General features: G+C 33.9%; 2 protein-coding genes across 4 annotated transcripts in view; one reads left to right on the top strand and one right to left on the bottom strand.

Moving 5' to 3' along the window:
* The window catches only part of LOC121367964 (DCC-interacting protein 13-alpha-like), a 42,264-nt gene extending 39,951 nt beyond the window's left edge, over positions 1-2,313 (bottom strand). For all 3 annotated transcript variants that reach the window (XM_041492433.1, XM_041492434.1, XM_041492435.1), the window contains exon 1: positions 2,045-2,313. In XM_041492433.1, the coding sequence (XP_041348367.1) occupies positions 2,045-2,098 (54 nt within the window). In that variant the 5' untranslated portion in view covers positions 2,099-2,313. The remainder of the gene's footprint in view (positions 1-2,044) is intronic.
* Positions 2,314-4,399: 2,086 nt separating this feature from the next.
* LOC121367965 (26S proteasome non-ATPase regulatory subunit 6-like) lies at positions 4,400-16,324 on the top strand. The gene is made up of 8 exons (XM_041492436.1): positions 4,400-4,568; positions 6,399-6,604; positions 8,931-9,076; positions 10,047-10,266; positions 11,540-11,648; positions 13,958-14,126; positions 14,797-14,902; positions 16,089-16,324. Exons 1-8 carry the CDS (start codon positions 4,424-4,426, stop codon positions 16,155-16,157), a joined length of 1,170 nt encoding a protein of 389 aa, XP_041348370.1. The 5' UTR covers positions 4,400-4,423; the 3' UTR covers positions 16,158-16,324.
* The last annotated feature ends 332 nt before the right edge of the window (positions 16,325-16,656 follow it).

Raw genomic sequence — 16,656 nt, 5'->3', positions numbered from 1 at the left:
CGTTTTGTGTCGCATGTCAATTTAAAACACCTATAGCAAATTATCTCAAGTAGCTTTTCTATGGATCTAACTCAGCATCATTATCATTTACGCTAAGTCAGTGTTGATATTGCAAAAAACACAACAACACTCGCTTGCTGTGACAGGCTACAACATTTGATTTGGAGGCACGGTTTGAACCTTTTTAGAATGTAAACAAACCGCAGTGACGATGCAAACGAATTTGAAAGCATGTGCCATGAAACTTTATTTTCTGATGTAAAATAAACACATTTGGACTTAATTTATCACATTAAAGTTTTAAATTCTCAACAAAAGCTTTCCGAACATGTAATATAGTAGAATTATCTTTTATAGCACTAAAATGTCAACAATTTAATGTAAAGGACAAAACGTTATTATCTCCCTTGATGTGTACGAAGCCCCACAACGTCATATTTTAAATATACTTTAGGGACAAAGTTTGGTCGCAAAATTAAGCATGTTCCCCCACCGATATTTTCCAATATTTTTTATATGTTGTTTCTAAACACTTTCTGAGTAATTTCTCGTAAAAAGTGTTACTGTTGCGGGTCAAACCTTAATTTGACTGGAGTACTGGGTGACTGAATATTGTGCACTGTATTACAATATTTCATTGTAGAAAAATCATGTCTTATGTTACAATACATGGGTTAATACAAGTATATAAATCTTTGACAAAGTCTGAAAGTGTAATAAACATATTAAATCAATAAAAATAAAAATGCACGAAAGAATGATGAAACTACCAAACAGGTGACATTTGATTCATCTTGGCCCAAAACAGAATCCCCACAAGACATTCTGAATGTCAAACGGCAAGGACTGAATTACAATATTATACATAAATATTTTAAATGTAAATAATAATTTTTTATAGTATGGATGTGATTTCTTTACAGATACTGAGATAGTGCTGTCTTGCTGCATGTAAGTTATCACCTTTTACGCTTTGGCATGAGTTCGACCCATATCCCCCTTTCAATGGTTTGAGTAGTTTTAGGTATAGGGTTAGGGTTAGTCTTTAGAGCCTTTGATATAGAGGGGTACGGGTCAAACTCTTCCCTAGGGCTATTGTCCGAACCAAATTGTTAACAACTACAAAAAATTACTCTCCTACCTTTCAATTGCTGTTAGATTTCCTCCAAATTTTGTCCAGACACAAATTGCAAAAAACCCACTACAAATATACAGATTCCACACACAAGACTGTAACGAATGAATGAATGAATGAATGAATGTTTAACGACATCCCAGCACGATGTCGCTGATATTATCTTTGCTGAAATTGCATAGGGAAAAATACATGCAGTTTTCTGCCGTCTGCCATGTTGCTTGTTTATGGAATACTCTTCAAGAGGGGTGAAAGCCTCAAAAGTATGTGACACAATTAATATGAAATCGATGATCTCTAGTGGTATCATTAAAATAATAATAATAATAATAATTTAAAAAATTAATAATATGACGTCATCATGTTTGCGTTTATATCATAACATGTTATGACGTTGTTAGATTAAGTCCTATCCTTTCACCCCTCTTGAAGAATATTCCATAAAAAGTCAAAATGGCAGCTGATACAAAATTACATGCTTTTTTCCCTATGCGCTCTCAGCGAAGTCGATATAGATGACATGGTTAGCATCTGGTATGTGGAATCTGTGTCATTTATTGGGGTTTTTAAGATTTGTGTCTGGACTAACTTTGGAGGTAATCTAACGGCAATTAAAGGTAGGAGAGTAATTTTTTGTAGTTGTTAACAATTTGGTTCGGACAATAGGCTTTTACTCCAAACTAATTTTTGCAAATTAATTAATTTATTAATTCTTTTTAATGCGATATTCAAATGGTAACAACATACAACAAAACGACTAGAACTATGCATGCAATATGCGCTCATACTAGTCATAGGTGTACCGAAATATGCAACTTGGTGTATTTATAAACGTAAACACGAAAAATGGTTAACAGAACGGTCCCTCCCACTTTCTGACACTTGCAGTTGACATTAATCGATGGCTACCTGTGGACTGTCTTCTAACGTATCCTCAAGATGAAGTTTTTCAATATCAGGCATCTTTACTCAAATGGACGACGATACGTATATCGTATTTCGTTGCTATGCAATGCCTGTAATGAAATAATTTCCAGGAATTTTAATTTTTTATAAAAATCATTTGTCAGACATTTCTATCACATAGACTGTTATAAGCGTCGTGAAGGCGGAATAATGTCAGTGAACAGTCGTCGAATAAAACGAATGTACTACTTTCTAATTATTACTTTCTACTACGAATGGGTCCCAGACTTGTTCTCAGTTACTATCCATCCAGTGTAAGTGCCTATCAAAAGGATTAAAACTCTGCCCTTGGAGGGGAGGTGCGCACGCGATACCGATAAACACTTGAAAAGTCTGATAACTTTATCTAATCAGATTTGTCTTATTTTTATTTGAAGCCGAACATTTCATTCAGTTGTTATTTCTGTTATAAAATCGAACTGCAGTATAATTATGTTTTATATTTTTCAGTAAGAAACAGATTATTAGTGCTTACCTTTTTGTAATAGAACATCAAATTACAATATTATAATGAAAGCTATCTCCGGGTCCACAATGTTGCTATTGTAAATGTAACGTGCAATCCATTATGATGTCATTATTGGACAATTATACTATAGACTAATATAGTAACGTTGATCGTAGTAGTCGGTAACCCAGGGCCAGGATTTTATTTTTGGGGGGTGGGGGTGGGGGGCGTAATGCGTTATGTTACGTGGCTACAGTAAAATATATATTATAGGTGTACTTTTTTTTTGGGGGGGGGGGGGGGGTATTATATGCTGTATACATATGTATTTAAACATCTGATATTAAAACATTTCTCAGGGGAGCATATCACCCGAACAGTCCGAGCCTTCTAGGTCCTTACAGTTCCCACCCCCGGACTGTCGTACTGACAGTGCCTTACCGCAACTTTGAAATCACATTGAGTGCCCCCTTTTAAATATACTTCGATCCACGGTAGGGTCTCCACGAGTACTCGAGTACGGGCCGAGTCTAGTATAAGACTCGAATCCGTTCGCAGGACTCGAGTACGGAAGAGCGTTAATTAATTGTATTATATAAATCTAAATTTATATGTTGTGTTATCAGGGCCGTAGCTAGCGGGGGGGGGGGGGGGGATAATCCGGAAAGCATTATAGAAACTTAAAGAAAATTCTCTTTTAAACTGTTTAAGGAGTTTTAGACTATTAACTACTCAGTTGCCCCCCCCCCCCCAAACAAAAACAAAAAATCCTAGCTACGGCCCTGGTTATGTTATGTTATGTTCTATGTTATGTCATGAATGTCATGTTATGTTATGTCATGTCACTTTTGACTATGAGACATGGAGGGAACACAAAAGTCAAATGTGTGAAACGCAATACAGTGGCATGATTTCTCATCATGTTCAGCGCTGGAATTAAGTTGCATAATGCTATTTTACTTTATTCCTTAGTCTCATTATCATCTAGTGTAATTGTTGGGTACTCCGGGTCGAGTTTGACCCTTGACTTGAGTACTCGAGACTGGAGTCTTGTTGAGGCCCTACTATACGGGCCCTGGTCGAACGCTAAATCGCTCGCCCGAGGGTTTTGGGTCGAAAGATCGATTACACTCGGTTGACCCATTTCTATGATTATATTTTCCCATTCCAACCAGTGTTCTACGCATGTGCTGTCCTTTCTGTGGAAAAGTGCATGCATATAATAGATCGATACTGCTAATGCCAATATTTTTTAATTGTTTTTATTTTATTGGGATTCCTCTACTAAAGTCTACATGTGGAAATTACCCACTGTTTGATATACATAGCCAATGATTAATTATCCAATGTGTTCTAATGGTCTCGTTAAACAGAAAGGGCGGGACGTAGCCCAGTGGTAAAGCGTTCGCTTGATGCTTGGTCGGTCTGGGATCGATCCCCGTCGGTGGGCCCATTAGGCTATGTCTCGTTCCAGCCAGTGGACCACGACTGGTACATCAAAGGCCGTGGTATGTACTACTCTGTCTGTGGGATGGTGCATATAAAATAACCCTTGCTGCTAATCGAAAAAAGGCCCATGACATGATGATGAAGTGACCACAGCTGATTTCCTCTATCTATGCGGTTCTTAACCATATGTTTGACGCCATATAACCGTAAATAAAATGTGTTGAGTGCGTCGTAAAATAAAATATTTCTTTCTTTCGTTAAACAGAAGGAACTTTCACATTTTAACTTTAAACGACGGTGGGATTTATACTAAATAAAAGTTGTGAGTTTTAAACCGTCGATAGACTGTATGCCGAGCGTATTTTATACACTAACCAGTGTGGCGCAACATTTTATGCAAAATAAGTATTACATTTAATGCAATCATGCCGAGTGAAAATCTTGAAGAACAAGGCTTAGCCAAGAATCCTAAGCTTGAATTGGCACAATTGAAATTTTTGCTTATAATCGATACAAATGAACACAAGAAAAAACATAAAACTAATTTACTGGACGCCATCAAGGAAGATAGTAAGTATTTAAAAAAAATGAATGTCGACTGGCGACCAAAAATGTTTTGTCATCGTCGTGTAATTTCGTGATAGTAAACAACTTCAGTCAACTTATGTATTAATAAATTTGTTTTAATGTTTACTCATATTTTTAATGGGAAGGACTTTCCAAATGAAAGTCCTACCAAATTGACAAAAATAGTTGTTAATAGTATATAATTAAACAAAACAGACCAAACACCTTCAATTTTTGTATCATGCAGGCGTTCTGTGGTATCTAACATAGGCACCTTCCCAAAAGCAAGTGGCACTGATAAAAATTCCCAATTTGACGTGAATATTTTTGTAATTATCTCTGCTCTGATAAATCAATTTAACAATGATACATTACGTCATTCAGTGGCCTAAACATGTCCTAATTATGAATAGATTATGCCGTTTTCCCCAATCCTGGGGCGGAATGTTGCCCAGTGGTAAAGCGCTTGCTTGTTGCAAAGTCAGTCTAGGATCGATCCCGTTGGTGGGCCCATTGGGAAGTGCATCATTACTGGTGTCTCTATTAGGCTGTGGTATGTGCTATCCTGTCTGCTGCATATAAAATGCCCATTGCTACTAACAGGAAAATGTAGCAAGTTTCCTCTCTAAGACTAGATGTCAAAATTACAAAAAGTTTGATATCCATTAGGCAATTGTTACTATTACTAATTGCCAACAACAGACGAAAGCAATTTGATAGGGTCCTTTATTGAGGGTAGTCTATGACAAAACCCTGTAAAACAATAACAATAATCTTAAAACATATAACACACCATTATACATACATTCGCATAAAAAGATACTAAAGTTGTACAAATATATTCTTAAGTTATACAAATATACTCTCTGCAGTATGTTTATACAAAAAATAGAATACTCTTGATTAAACAAAGAAAACACAATTAGATAAACTAACTTAATAAGCGCTACTTCAAGCATATAATTAAATATTAATTAATTTAACATTAATAAATAACCCATGGTAATATATTCTCAATGTATAAAACTAAACATTAATAAATAATCTAAACTAAGTTACATTCATAATATAATAAAAAATACACATTTACACAGTACACAATTAGCATGAGCAGTGAATATACTGCACGGGCCGTGACCTAAAGAAACAAACAATAGTCTACCTTTCGCTGTGGGCATAAGGGCGACACAGAGATTGAAGGTCTTGATCAGTTAACTATAAAACAAATAAAGTAATACTAAAACATGGATCACAACTGTTACATAGCATACATAATATATATACAAATACAGGCATTTTCTATTTCTTATTGACATGCTAAATGAATACTAGTAATTATGAATCATTCAGCTACCACAAGGTTTATTATAATTATACTTTAATTATTACACCTATATACATCTTAGATATAATTACATGTATAATCCAACTATTAAATAGACCACTTTAAAACTAAATAATGTTTATGTCTAATCCTTCACACAGATTTTTATTTAATACTAACTATAATTTACAAAACTACAATTACTTCTTAATGATGTTTGACTTTATACATATTAGTATAAAGAAGTGCAAATAAGAAAAGATAAAGAAAACTAACCTCAGGATTTCAAAGATGGCGAACTTTAAGGGAAGGTGTAATCAAAATGCCCAAAGTCTTATCCACAAAACCGCCAAACAACCAGCTTGTTTGATTCAGTCTATAAGATGTAGTGGGTTTCTTCTTAAGGTACCATGTCTTAAACCTATTAGATGTTGATTATTGTTTAAATAATACAATGTCCAGATGCATTTTTAATTTATTAAAATTTGTTTTCTTTCTTTAAAAAATAGGTATGGCTCCATTTTATGAAGAAATCTGTAAAGATCTTGACTGGAAAGTAGATGAAGGCCTACTGAATACTATGAAAAATGCAAACACAGAGAAGTTGAAAAAGCTCGATGAAGCGATTGAAGATGCTGAAAAAAACTTAGGAGAAACTGAAATTAGAGACTTTATGTTGGAGAAAGCTGAATATTTGAGTAAAATTGGTGATAAGGTAAATTTAGTTTAAACCAATTGATGTCAATGGGAAATAACAATATATTCAATTACAATGCCACCTACACATGTACACTAATGTTAAATTATTCCCATTGACTACACATCTATTTAATGTGTTGTATTATTATGTTGCACCAATAAAGGTAGCTGTCAGTGAAGTACTAAATATATTTAATAATGTACCGGTACTTAAGGGTCTCAAGATACTCAGCTAAGTTCTTAATATAATAACAGGGTTTGCACAGGCCTGGAAAAGTCCTTGAATTTTGACGTAGTACTTGAAAAGTACTGGAATTTTGCAAATTCAGAAAAGGTCCTGGAAAAGTACTGGAATTTCATTAAAAACTACTTGAAAATTGCCGAAATGTACTTGGTCTCTATCTCAAGGGTGAGGCAGTCAACAAGATGACCTTCATCACTCAAGCAAATGCTCTAAAGAGAAGTGCCAAAGAAAAGAACATTCCGGTGGACAAATTAGAAGGCAGCTTGAATGAGCGTCTGGAAAACCTGAAGAATGTGTAAATGTGTGCTGAGAAACGGTCAGCTGTAGTTAACTAGTGATGTGTGTGTGTGTGTGTGTTAAACTGCTTGTAACATTGTGCCAAAGACTACTTGAAAAACTGAAAAATATACTTGAAAAGTACTGGAATTTCTGTTCACCAGGTCTGTATGAACCATGAATAAGTCAAGATTTTAAATAAGACTTAGTATCTTGAAATCTCAACTTTGTATTTTGAGATCTCAACTTATTATCATGAGATATAAAACTACTTTTCTTAGTACGGATTGGCCCTAATGCTCTTTTATATGAAAGTCATGGGATGTGCACATGTCGGTGAATAAAACCTTTATTTTTCAGGGATGATACTTTATGAAATTTCACAAAAAGAAAATGAAAACAAAACCTAATTACGTTATAGCATACATGTGCTAAGTGACAGGAAGATGACGTCTATGATAGCATTCTTACACATACACACTAGTGCTGCACTACTGGTTATTACTACTAATTTGCATATCAATAATCAGAGCTCACAGGTTGATTGTCAATCAATTATAATCGTTTTAGGTTCCCTTATTGATCATAGGAATAGTTTAAATCATTGTACTATCTTTCTGGCAAATGGTATGTACACTATATTTTGCATGCAAACATTCTTTTTAAAAACAGTAGTATAAATATATATATTTGTTTTATATAAGAATTGTTTCTCATTTTTTAGGAATTTATCGATGTATAAAAGTCACAAATGGTATAAAATCGCTTCGCTACGCTACGCGATTTTATACTACATTTGTGACTTTTATACATCGATAAATTCCTAAAAAATGAGAAACAATTCTTATAATTACAAACAGTACAAGAAGTGTACCTTAAAACACTCAAAAATAATTTCTTTCATTCTTACCGTCAAGCATGTTCTGTAAATAAGCGTAGGAATACATGTATACATACTATTGGAAATTGTCTGCTAAAAATAAAAATAAGTATTGAATCAACAAAAACAGTGTATATAACTTTATTATAACTTCTTTTTAAAAAATGAAACAATTTCATGTGCAGATTTGTCTATCGCAAAGTGACCTTGATATTAACTTTTGTTTACGTGTAGTGACTGTTGGTGTTGTGCGGTTATTTCGATATTGGTCTTCCGTGATGACGTATTTTTATGAGGTTTATGGAAGGATAACACTTGGTTTTTTAGTGACGTCAGCCAATCAGAATACAGTAAATCGTATAAATTCGGAAAATTTGTAATTATATGTAGATGAAATCTATGAAATATAATCAGTCACTTGCCTTGATTAGCAGCAGGCCTTTTCTGTGGGTTTTAACACTAACAGTACTAAACATCTACCAATTCATAACTTAATTAATCGGTTCATTTTGATTGCTTTCCAATTTAGTAATCAACTGTTTTTGTTTTATTCCATGACAAATGAGGAACACCTTTCTAAGATAGAATATCTGATCACTTTGTGGCAAGCAATAATATGTGTCGTTTTCATCGTTTTGGGATGTAAATGCCAACATTTGACCATTTGATAATTATGATGCCTTACTGATTCACTTTTTGTGTTCTACGTAGAACATAATAATAAAAACCCTTCAGGGCCTTGTGTTTATCAAAATTTAGAGTGTTCTTTAAAAGTGTTTAAAGAAGAGGACCATATTATGATTTTTTTTATTTGACCGAAGTTAAACATTTTACACAGACACCCTTGTACATGTACATTTTAAAATATTTGTGATAATTTATTGAAAAAATGGTACATTTAGTTTCTGTATATTTAATATAGATATATTTCTGTTATTCTAGGAAGGTGCTTTGAGTCAGTTCAGGAAGACATATGACAAAACTGTTGCCCTTGGTTACCGTCTTGATATTGTATTCCACTTGATCCGACTTGGACTTTTCTACATGGACCATGATCTCATTAAGAAAAACCTAGAAAAAGCACAGAGGTAAACTGGCATTTAATACAGTTGGTTCGTATATTAGTCAGAACCGGTCAAACTGACTAGGGGTTTTGTCTCTATCTGTCCCACGTATAGTTTTCAGACTTTTTTATGTAATGCTTTATGATAATATTGATCTATTTACTTTAAAAAAAAATGGTATAACTTTATGATACACATACAGTTATGGACCAAGTTTCATTTTCTTGGCAATTTACCAATTTTTGACAGCGTTATGGCCCTTGTACTTAGTAAATATGAAATAACTTTGTTGGGTGCAAACAGTACTCTTAGAATGCTTGTTTATTTTGTCTTGCTTATATACAGGAGCTTGTTTTAGCTTAGCGATAGAACACTTGCTTTACCTTCGTAAGATCATAATATTAACCAACTTTTAGCACATCCTACCAGAATCCAGTCTCAAACATCATCAGTGCCTGCCAAACACGGTTTTTAATGGGATGGAATTTTAAGACCTGCAATATGCTTGGATGTTTGTAAACAAAACAAGTGTTAGTTCAAAACAAGAGACCAGTCTTTCTGAATACATCTGTCCATGGAAAAGTGTTTATAAAAGATTCTTTGCCGTTTTTAGGAGTAGCTTGTGGTGTTGTTTTTTTCTCTCTTTCTGGTGTTAGAATAATGATGTCAAAACATTAAACAGCGATGGTCAGGGTTTTTGACAGAGGGAATGGTTGGTAAAATTATGTACCTTAAAATCTTGGATATTAATGGATATGTTATTTTTTTAAAGATAGATAATAGTAAGATAAACTTCTGTTTAAAGTTTGTCAAAGCTCTTGCAATGTTGTATTCAATTTCAAATCCATAACCACCTAGTAGGGGCACTTATATTCTGTTTTGTTTTTATTGCATACCTCTCAAATTATTTTCTGGCAGAAAGCTTCATAGTTTAAAATGCGCTGAGGTACAATTGAACACATTTTTCTTTTCTGATAGATTCTTTGTTTTGCAGTTTAATTGATGAAGGAGGTGACTGGGACCGCCGGAACCGACTGAAGGTTTATCGAGGAGTTTACAGTATGTCTGTGAGAGATTTCAAACACGCGGCCACTCTCTTCCTCGACACTGTGGCAACGTTCACATCCTACGAGCTGATGGATTACCAGACATTTGTCATGTACACAGTGTTTTGCAGCATGATTTCTCTGGAGCGCACAGATTTGAGAGAAAAGGTTTGTATTTCTGCTTTAAAGTTTTTCTCGTTCCAACCAGTGCACCACATATAAAAGATCCCTTGCTGCATTAGGAAAAATGTAGCAGGTTTCCTCTGATGACTACGTGTCAGAATTACCAAATGTTTGACATCCAATAGCCAGTGATTAATTAATAAATGTGCTCCAATGGTGTCGTTAAACATTGCACACTATATTGGACCTAAAGTTTACTTTTAAGCAAGTATTGCAGGGCATAAAATAAATATTAGTGACGTTTAACAATGATTTAGATGTACTAGAACTAGTAAAAGCTATTGGTATCAAACAGTTTACAGTATTTTAAAAGATATAATTCTGTGACTGTAATAACAAATACAAGCCCAACTATTACATTAAGTGCATATAAATATTTTCACATACTTACCATTTGTGACGCCCAGTAACTGATGTGTATTTTTGTGTTGGGGTGTTGTTAAACATTCATTTATTCATTCATTAAGTGCATATAGCCTTTAAAATGCCTAAAGCATCAGATTCAGTTTTTGGATTTTTCGGCATCTAAACTTTTATGGTTATTTTTAATTAATTTGTTTAAAATCCACCTTAGTGGACTGCTTGGCTTGTTGCTCAGTCCAAGTTCACTGGCAGATCAACACCCATTTTCTGTGCAATCCTCTGTTAAAAAGTACAATGAAAACAAGTATCCCATGTCAGCAGTTCTGTATTTTGTTCTATAGATCAAGTATTGCAGTTACTGTTTGTTAAAGGGACATTCCTGAATTTGCTGTATTGTAAGATGTTTCCGAAAAATAACATATTTCTACGATTAAACTTGCATATTAAATATATTTTCTTGTTTAGAATATCAGTGTCTGTATATTCAATGTGTTTCTGGTCGTCTTAATATTTCTAAGAAGCCCAAACTGGATTTTGTCTTCAAATAATTTCGTACGTACGAAAACATATATTTTAGGAAATAAAATGAAATTTATCCTATTACAAATAGTAGAACAATCAGAAACATGTTTAATATACAGCCGCTAATATTTTATGCAGAAAAATATATTTGATATGTACTGGTAATTACAATCGTTAGAAAGTCTCTGTTAGTCAATAACATCTTAAAAATTGCAGCAAGCTCAGGAATATCCCTTTAAACACTTGAGTAAATAACTCTTCAAACAACAGCATGTTATTTAACACATTTTCCATTTACCATTTACCCTACTGAGTTAACAAAAATGTACAAATTATATACATGCGTGTACTTATGTGAATGTTATTGTTTTAGGTTGTGAAGGGGTCTGAGATTCTGGAAGTTCTGCACAGTCTGACTGTAATCCGAGAGTATTTGTTTTCACTGTATGACTGTCACTATCAGGACTTCTTCAGATGTCTCGGTATGGCATGGATCATTTACTGTCAGCTATTTACTTACCTAAACTCATATCAAATTTCATATAGAAATATTTGTAATCCAAATTGATTTTACAGTTTAAAAAACCTGGGTTGTAACACTAGATTTAAAACAAAGATTGTAGTTCAGTGGTAAAGTGCTTGCCTGAGGAGCAATGGTTTACAGGATCGATTGTCCTTGAAGGACACATGTTTTTTTTTTATGTCATCCCAACCAGTGTTCCATGACTGGTAGACCAAAGGCCATGGTTTATATTCTACTGTACTATCTATAAGAAAGTGCATATATGAAAGATCCAGGGATTTTCCAGAAGGTAAAATAGGTAAAAATAAGTACCCTAAAATATTTTGAGGGTACTGCTGGGTACCCAAGTTTTTTCGGACATAATCTCTTTTTTTACTGTTGAATACTGTAAAACGGCTATTATTCGCGAATGTGTAATTTTCGCGTTTTTAATTTAGCCACGAAAATAATAAAATCCATTAGAACAAAAAAAAACAAAAACAAACAAACAGTTTAGCAATTTTGGCATGCTGTTCTGCATCATACAGTCTATATTCACCGTGTTTTTGTTTACGATTTGTAGAAATGTTTAATTTATCAACGGCATCATTGGCGGGCCTGTGTCGATTGAACTTCTTTGATCGTTAAACACGTTGAAGGGTCAGTTAAACCAACAATTTCAGGTTTGTCCGCACTTTTTTTAACCACTGCAAAATTGAACCTGCCATAATGCTGTTTTTGCGAAGAATGATAAATGTAGTTGATTTTTGGAACAGACATTCTTACTGGTATTGTTAAGCTGTGAATAAACATTTAGAAATTAGTATAATGAGCCATTTTTAATTGGCCAATCAAAATAAGGGGAAAAAATGGTTTTGTAAACTTCCGGAAAAACGTCGTCGACAAGTGACAAAAACAAAAGAGGTGAGACGTTTTTAACAACCTGTGTTTAAACATTAAAACAAGATTACTAGTACAAGTGTTTGTCTTTATTTCACACTTTCTGGAGAGTTGATTGAACCACATCCTGGATTAATTTCATTAATTGTACACACACTGTGGTCGCCGCTGGACGTGTGGCTGCAGCACTTAGCAGAGTCGCTCAGAAACTGAGAAAGGGATAATATTATGTATACCTCTGTTGACCACTCTAGTGTCGATTTAATGTTATGTACCAAAGTATAGTTTTGTACGTGTTAGTAATTTAAAAAAAAAAAAAACAAAAAACAAAAACCATGACACCGCGAAAATTAAAAACCGTGAACTGCCTGCATTTTTGATATCGCGAAAATGTACTGCCGCTAATAATACCCGTTTTACAGTAGTAGTTTAACTTTGGCATGAGCACTGATATGCTTCGCAGCCCATCAAGGGCATACCCTAGAATAAATCTCTGGTGGAATCCCGAAGATCCTTTGCAGCTTTTTTGATAGGAGTAGCTTATGTGGTGGTAGTGATTTTCCTCCTCCTCTCGACAAAGTGTTGAAATGACCATGCTAGACCAACCCATGCAATTAAGAAAATGTCCATAGCAAAAAACCTGCCATTGAAAAAAAATAACCCCATAATCCAAGGCAAAAAAAACTAAACCTGATTGCTGATGCCGTGGGCAATTGCAGGAGTTGTAGACAAGGCAAAAAATGTTGAGGTGTAGTGCTCAGGTGGAGAAGTTTAAAATTAAGGCCATTTTCCCATTTCTTGATGGGCACGATTTAGATCACTCGTTGCTGATAAACCACCTCAATGATCCATTGTTTTTCTGGGCAATTGCAGTGGAGTTGCTGGTATGTCATGTATATGGGAATGTTGTTTATAAACCAGTGACCTTGTCGGTACTAATGATGACGTCATTATGATTTAGCAAACACAAAATATCATTACATAGTTTTAAAAAGTTTGCATTTACAGCTCTCTGTTTTCATTGTTAAATTTGTAATAAAATAGTTAATTTAATGCAATTCATTGTAGATTTTTTTAACAGAATAAATAGAACTTTGATTTTTGAAAATTATCATTGAACATGATTGAAATACAAAAAATAAAATGAAAAAATAAAATAAATAAAATAACAAACTCGGTACCAGTTATTATCAAATTTATGTCCTGCATGAAATAATTTTCATTTGTCACTCGCTAAAGCTCTTGACAAGTGAAAATTATTTCACTCGGGACATAAATATGATAATAGCTTGTAATTCGGTTATTATCCTCTATTTACTTCACTGGTGGGAAGCCACATTAAGTATATTGTGATATTTAAACAGTGTGTTCTCTCTATCTATGTTCCAGCACACGTGGAAGACATCATGAAGAAGGACCGAATGCTCGCCCCACACTGCCAGTACTATGTGAGGGAAATGAGAATAATGACCTACGCTCAGTTGCTGGAATCGTACCGTAGTTTGACACTGCAGTACATGGCCAACGCTTTTGGAGTCACTGTTGAGTTCATGGACAAGTAAGATATTTAGAATGCCTGTTAGCATTGGAGAAATTATTTGTCAGGGAGTGTTTATTTTAAAAAAATGTTACTGGGCATTAATTAAAAAGAAAACATGATTTTACATTCTATGTTGAAAATGTTTTTTTTATTGGTGATGAAATATTTACAAACTGCATATAAAAATGTAATTTTTTCTATATTTTGATGGTTTTTCTTTTTCTTGTGTGGAGGGAACAAAACTTGTTTTTTTTTTTTTTTTTTTTGGTTTGGATGGTTAACATTTTTTGTTATATTTTTTATTTCGAGGGTATAGAAATTAGAATGATTGTATAGTGTTGGTGGGTTGAATATGTAGTATGGGAGTTATTACCCTTTGGTAAATTCTGTGAAAACATACAAGTATTCTGGTTCTCAAATGTTTCATGTTTCAAAAGTTTTACAGAATATATCACACCAAGGTGTATTCACAGTTTCTTCAGATTTGTACAGAGAAGAAATGTTCTTGTTGAACAATATTTTCAATTCCAAATTTCTAAAGACAAATTTTTACCCCCCAAAACAAAGCAAACTTTAAAAAAACATGAAAGTAAATATCAGAAGACAACATTTACTACGTTACATAAAATGGTCACATTAAAATATTGCTTGTACTATTACATTATATTGTTACAATATTTTGTTGCAGAGAACTCGCAAGATTTATAGCAGCTGGAAGATTACACTGCAAGATTGATAAAGTAGGAGGCATTGTGGAGACAAATCGTCCCGACAGCAAGAACTGGCAGTATCAGGTATGTTGTGGTCATATTGTACTACAGGGTTAGAAATCAGAAGTGCTTTTATTTAAAATAAGGGGCCAAAGAAATAAGTCCTCTTAAGACAAATATGACCTGTTGGGAAGTAGGAGAGAATGGGATGAGGGAAGAGTTTGGGGTGGTGTGTGATAAAATTGTAACCTCTGAGATGTATTTTAGAGTCTTTTGGAATTACATGTAACAGAATCACCAATTAAATCTGTCTCGAACAATTTAAAAACAAAAATTTGGTGGGTGGGGAGGGGGTTGGAAATTTTATTACACATGCTGGGTCTAAAAAATGGACTGCTTTTAGCACGCTGCTCTTTCGTGACTTCCTTATTATCTTCATGAACAAAAGTTCATTGTGTAATATATCAGGGCTTCTAGAATTTTTATAAAATCCACTAGCTATGGGATCAGTGATTTTAAAAACGTACTATCCATGATTAAAAATTCACTAGCCCTGCTTTACTGTAAGTTTATACAATTTTACTAAATAATAGTAATAATCAGATATGTTACCAAAAAGAGGGAGATAGAGCTTAAAAACACTAATGTTGGGGGGTGGGATGAAGGCAGTATATTCATATTTACAAAAGAGACTTAACTACAACATTTGAACCCCCCCCCCCCCCCCCCCCCCCCCCAAAAAAAATAAAAAAATAATAATAATAATAACTTGCCATCGAGCATGGCAATAGTAGTTCTTTACTAGCCCAACATTGAATATCACTAGCCATGGGAATGGGGCTACCATAATCTAGAAGCCTTTTATATAGCATATTTAATTTAATAGTCAATATATGACAAATACTGTTTATTTCAGTTTCACCATAAGACGTAATTTTTACCCCCTGATTCATATTTAAATTCAGATGTTACCAGCTTATTTTGAACACAATATACAGTGGAACTCCTCTAAACCGGACACCCTCAGGACCAAGTAAAAAGTCTGGTTTTAAGATGTATCCGGTTTAGAGAGGTTCTCTTCTGCACCGATATTTAAAAAGGGACCATAAAAATGTCTAGTTTTGAGGGAATTCCGGTTTACAAAGGGTCTGGTTTTGAAAGGTTTCCACTGTAATACTTTTATAAATAATAATATTTTAAAAACGTTAACAACTCACTGCTTTATATTTATGCTTTAATTTATTATAATTTTGTGTTTATCTTTCCACAGGCTACCATTAAACAAGGAGATGTCCTGTTGAATCGAGTACAAAAACTGAGCCGTGTTATTAATATCTAACATAGACTGTGACTTACTTCTGTTCATGAACACTGGATGATACATTTGCAGTTGATTGTATTTATATCTCTCATCATTCATTACATTTCATTTATGAGAACGTTTTGAATATTGACTGAAACATATTCAAACATTTAATTGATCTGCCAATAAATATTTGTTATAAATATGGGCATTTTTAGTTGTGTGTCTTTGTGAACTTCATCTTTGTTGAAGGAAGTTTACTGATGACTTTACTGTTCGTAATCTGTAATAGTCGGGGGTCTTAATACCAGAGTATTGAAGTGGAAGTATTGAAAAATGAAGTGGGTTTCTTCTCTAAGACTCAGAATTACCAAATGTTTGACATCCAGTAACGGATGATGGATAAATCGCTGTGCTTTAGTTGTGTCGTTAGACGAAACAGAACTGTCAGATCGAAAAGAAAGAAAGAAATGTTTTATTTAACGACGCATTCAACACATTTTATTTACGGTTATATGGCGTCAGATATATGGTT

This window comes from Gigantopelta aegis, chromosome 3 (genome assembly GCF_016097555.1).
Source record: "Gigantopelta aegis isolate Gae_Host chromosome 3, Gae_host_genome, whole genome shotgun sequence".
Taxonomy (NCBI): domain Eukaryota; kingdom Metazoa; phylum Mollusca; class Gastropoda; order Neomphalida; family Peltospiridae; genus Gigantopelta; species Gigantopelta aegis.
This window is presented reverse-complemented; position numbering and strand designations above follow the sequence as displayed.